This window comes from Chiloscyllium plagiosum, chromosome 14 (assembly GCF_004010195.1).
Source record: "Chiloscyllium plagiosum isolate BGI_BamShark_2017 chromosome 14, ASM401019v2, whole genome shotgun sequence".
NCBI classification, from domain to species: Eukaryota; Metazoa; Chordata; class Chondrichthyes; order Orectolobiformes; family Hemiscylliidae; genus Chiloscyllium; species Chiloscyllium plagiosum.
Window position 1 is genome coordinate 27054438 of NC_057723.1, and position 5490 is coordinate 27059927.

The 5490-nt window shown below is 41.3% G+C and overlaps 1 protein-coding gene across 6 annotated transcripts in view; it reads left to right on the plus strand.

Annotated features, from left to right (window-relative positions):
• Positions 1-692: 692 nt before the first annotated feature.
• Positions 693-5490, plus strand: part of LOC122556577 (rap guanine nucleotide exchange factor 6-like) — a 375201-nt gene continuing 370403 nt past the window's right edge. For all 6 annotated transcript variants that reach the window (XM_043703419.1, XM_043703411.1, XM_043703415.1 and 3 more), the window contains exon 1: positions 693-1054. In XM_043703419.1, coding sequence (XP_043559354.1) covers positions 986-1054 — 69 coding nt within the window. In that variant the 5' untranslated portion in view covers positions 693-985. The remainder of the gene's footprint in view (positions 1055-5490) is intronic.

Sequence of the window (5490 nt, forward strand, 5' to 3'; positions counted from 1 at the left end):
TAGCTTACCACTTTCTGGACCACACGCTGATGTTTAATTTTGCAGCACCGCCGCATCGATGTGGAAGCCACTTTCTGAAATGAGCCAAAAAGGTGTTGCATCTGAAAGTTTTAAATGTCAGAACCAGCCCCTTCGTGAGAGTTTGCAAGCGCAAGATTCGGCCTGTCTGAAAGAGTGCTGTGAGAGCACAAGTTTTTTTGGGGGGAGGGAGGGAGGTGTAAATTAAACACTGGTGTTGTAGGATATTAATTAATGAATTGCAACAAAGCACGTTTTGACTTCAGTGCTGTCCCAAAGCAGTTGCAATGATTCTCGCGAGAGGCGTTGCCCTTTTTTTGGCTAGCTGAAGTCAGCTTTGGGTAGGGGGGAGGTGAACAAAAACAAAGGAAGCGCAGCTGGAAATTTGTAGCCCAGCCTACATTGGGTGCAGAGGCAGCCCTGTGCAGTGAGCTGGGTGAAGTTTGCAGGAATGTTGCTGATGGCACCGCCTCTTGCAGGTTGATTGACAGCGGCGCTGGAGCCCGGAGCGCGCGCGCGGCCAGTCGCCTCTTTTTGTCAAAGTTGGCAGTTGGTGTTTGACGGAGAAATCATGGAGGAAGAGTAACTGAAACAGCCCTGAATCCAAACCCACACCGTGACTCCTACCAGATTATGGGGCTCAGCGTCTTTCTGTACGTGTGAGGAGAGGGGAAAGGTTATCTTGCACAATTACTTGGACCTCCCCGTAACGCGGGGATTTGTTCTCAGGACACTTAAAGGGGGGTGGGTTTTAAAACTAAAAAGGTGCATTTTTATTTTATTTTGGGTGATGGAGGGAGTCGGTGTGGAGATGTCCAGGGGCCGAAGTGTGCAGCTTTCCCTCAGCGTTTGAGCGACTACCTCGAGGATATTTAATAACCGTTTTACCTTGAAGCGGCTGGATTCCCGGATTTCCATTGGGAGATTTGTTGCTTCGGCTGAGACTTTCTTCAACTCCTGAGGAATAATGACTTCCTACGTGGACCAGCTTTTCAAACAGGTCTTGATGAAGAAGCCTTCGGAAAGAAACCAGCAGGTAATTTATGTTGTTCCCTGTTTGTCAGGGTAACCCTCTCTTCCTTTTGGCTGAGCCAATTTTTCTTTGCTGCTGGAAGGAGCTCCCCTTTTGGACAACACACGCCGCCTGTTTTAAAGTCAGCGTGCCTCCGCCTTTTTAAAATGTGCCGACAGTATCCCCCCCGCCCGCCCCGAGTTGGGAAGGGAAAAGATTTAGTCATCAGAACATGAAAATTCTCGAATGCAGCCCCGAAAGCTGCTCACGTCGATCGCACGTAATGTCCCGTTCCCCCCACCATAAAAAAACTGCACGGAATTTTATAATGTACAGTCACCATCCAGACAGGGGAAAAAAAAATCTAGCCAGGCAGTGGAAATTTTCAAGGAAGTGTCATCTGTTTCTTGCACGATCCAATAATTTACAAACCTGCAGGATTCAGGAGCTTTGCTATAAAAACCAGAAGGTTATAAAGAACTTAGACACTGGAAGCACTGGGAATGTTGTGGGGTAAATGGGTGGCTAGGTGTGAGGAGTTTATTTTTCCCGAGTGGAAGTTATTATCAATGTATGTGTTACACACTTCCCACGTTACTGATTTTATGACTTCGTGAGCATTACTTGCAAGAAAATAAATTGCCTCATGTAGATGGGAGGTGGATGATTTGTTTTTACTCCTTTTTTTTGTAACCGATGGTTTGGTGGGTATAGTTAACTTTTTTCCCAGAAGTATTGTAATCCTTGGATAATCTGGAATGAAATCATTAAGGCCCATCGTTTCTTGTGTTCTTTTTCGAAGATAGAGTCTGCAGTGCAAATTAACGGCATTTCGTTATAAATTGCAAAGATGTTCATGTCTTAAGTAAAAGTCTATCTGGCAAAATAAGTTTAATGGCGTCCTTCTGTGCGGTATCATTCTAAAATGTGGTACTCTGTCGCAATATGCTGATACAGAGGTACAAAGGTTTCTGAGAGTAAAGGTGATGTACATTATGAACATTCTACTGGTCATTAAAATTACACTGACATGTTCAAATTTGTCAATTTACACATCACCTGGCAATAAAATTAAACTTTGCTCCTCCAAAAGGGTGACTGTTAATCAGAATTTTTAAAAATGATTTTAAGTGGACATATTAAGGATTCACAAGCTACATTTCTTCATTTTTATTTCTAACATGATGACATCAAATTAAATAACAATACTATACTAGTTAATTTCTGGAAAACTGCTGAGCAGGTATTAGTGAGGACAGTCTGAAATAAAATGTGCAGTATCTACAATCTGATAAAATTAGTTGACATTCATTTTAAATGATTCTGGTACTGTTCTTGACTATTTTCAGTTTTTACAATAAATACTGGTCGACATAGTATCTTTGCAATGTGACTATTTGTTTGTTGTAAACTTGATGCTCTTGTTAAAATTGTGCTCCAATCTTACCATTCCTCAACTCTTGTGGGAAAGTTAAATATTTGATTTGACAGGTGAGTTATTCAAAAGTACCCTGCTTAGATGTCCGAAGCTTTCTAACCTCAAATTTTGAGTTCTTCAAGACACTTGTAATAGTTTGGGATGTGCTGATGGTAACCAGCTACCTCCCAATCAGGTGGGAAATATGTGAAACTGATCCTTGAGCTGGAAATACACAACTGAAATGCAGTGCTTTTGTTGCAGAGGCTTCCTGATCTTAGATCAATTTGGAGGTGTATTATACAGGCTAAAAGAATGTTATGGTTTTATGGTGTGCAACCTAAAAATGCACAATGTTATATGAACAGGATTTATTTACTGTGTAATTGTACACACCAAGATCATATGTTCAGAATTCTTGCTGATTAAAATGTGCTGCATATTTTCTTATTTAACTAAAATAATTTAATTTTTTATTTCAAATTTTTTAAAAAACAACATTTTCTCTTTCAGTCCTCAAGGTGATAGTTTGTGCTCGGTTGTATTTCAACATGTACAGGCTAGTCAATTATATAGACACCAGACCTGATCTGTTCCTATGCTTCCTCTGATATGTATGCCTCCTTCAGGTTTGTTTATTTATGTAATGATGAATTACAAGTTGATGCTGATTAAGCAAAGTAGGTGTGGCAGCACCTTGCCTTCAATTTGTTTAGGTTGCATGTAACAATTGTCGGGTGTGTAGCAGGTCTCATCGTTACCTGAAATGCATTTTTCACAGAGATACCGGTAGCGTAGTCTGAATTTGAAGAACATCACTCTGAAGCTTATCGTTAAAGTTTAGTTTCTTTGTCATGACCCCTTAAAATCTTGATTTGGAGATCCCGGTGTTGGACTGGGGTGTACAAAGTTAAAAATCACACAACACCAGGTTATAGTCCCAACAGTTTTAATTGGAAGCACTAGCTTTTGGAGCGCTGCTCCTTCATCAGGTGGTTGTGGAGTACGCAGTTGTAAGGCACAGAATTTATAGCACACTGTAAACTTTTGCTGTAAATTCTGTGCCTTACAATTGTGTACTCCACAACTACCTGATGAAGGAGTGGCGCACCGAAAGCTAGTGCTTCCAATTAAATCTGTTGGACTATAACCTGGTGTTGTGATTTTTAACCTTAAGATCTTGTATGTTTCAATCAGGTCACCTTTTGCTCTTCTAAATTCTTGCAAATACAGGCCAAGCCCATCCGTTCTTTCCTCAAGAGACAACCTTTAGGTCCCTTTATAAATCTTTTCCCTCTCACCTTAAACCTATGCCGCTTAATTTTGGACTCCCCTATCCTGGGAAAAAAAGAGCTTGGCTATTCACTGTATCCAGGCTTCTCAAGCGTTTATAAACCTCTATAAAGTCACCCCTCAGCCTCCAAGGAAGACAACCCCAGCTGGTTCAGCCTCTCCCGATAGCTCAAACCCTCCAACCCCATCCTTGTAAATGTTTTCTGCATCCTTTCAAATTTAACAATATCTTTTTCCTATAACAGGGAGATCAGAATTGAATGCAGTGTTCCAAAAGTGGCTTAACCATTGTCCTGTACAACCATGACATGACATCCCAACTCGTATACTTAAAGCCCTGACCACTGCTGAAGCTGCAGTCTAAAATTGTGTGACTCATACACAAAGGCACCTAGATCCCTCAGTATTTAGATGATTTTTATTCTTCCTGCAAAAATGAAAGTTGATTCACAAAACCACGAGTTGGTTCCAGCTGCAATTTTTTCCCCCCACACACTGATCTGGACGATACAGCTGGGTCAGTTGGCATTGATATGGTTCCCAATGTAGCCCAATCCATGCTTTTATGTTATCTGCAGGAGATCCAGGCCCAAATCCCTGTGGATAATTAGTATTAATAGTACTGTTCTCGACTACCACTAATTTCTTTTGACCACTTGACTTCAATTGCTTTTCCTATTATGGTGCCATAATGAATTGCTACAGGTCCCACTCCTATCCAAACATGCTGAAAGAACCTCAAACCTGTTGCTGAAGTTTCTTTACTCCTGGCCTTTGGGTTCCCTTACCTATCTCATTTGCAGTCAGACCCTCCATTTCTTGACCACTGAGAAAATCAAAATACTTAATCATAAGCGGTGTGACTTCCAAAAATGAAGTGTGTAAGAAATTCTCCTCATCCCTCTTGTCTTAGTGTTTGTAGCTCAATCTCCAGCTCATAAACTCTTGAATTGAAACCCGCATTGATACCTAGGAGATCGCATGTTCTGTAATTATAACACATTACCTGCTCTGCCATCTTGAAAGTGTTTCATTAGCTACTTAATTAAGTTATTCAATTATTGGTTTTTCACTTTTTGATGTTAACCATATCAACAGTTCCAGTCTTGTCCTAACCTTAAGATATGAATTGACCTGAAACACTTGAATCAACATCCTACTCAGGTGATAAGATATTTATTCCTAGATGTGATGGTACAGAGAACACCGAACGGAGAATTCACCACAAAGGTATACAGGAAAGCCACACACACAGACCAAGTCCTGAACTATGAAAGCAACCACCCCAACACACAAAAGAAGTTGCATCACGACACTATTCAAAAGGGCTACAACACACTGCAGCACACCAGAACTGCAAAAAGAGGAAGAGGAACACCTGTACAAGGTATTCGCCAAAAACGGATACCCGCGCAATTTCATCAACAGATGCCTAAGAGAAAGACAACGGAATGAGGACATGCCGCAACCCAAAGGACTAGCCACACTACCATACATCAGGAGCATTTCAGAACTGACAGCCAGACTACTGCGACCACTAGATCTTATAACAGCACACAAACCAACAGCCACACTCAGACAACAACTCACCAGAACGAAGGACCCGATACCCAGCATGAGCAAAACTAATGTAGTATACAAAATCCCATGCAAGGACTGCACAAAAAATTATATGTGACAAACAGGAAGACAGCTAACGATCCACATCCATGAACACCAACTAGCCACGAAACGACATGACCAGCTATCC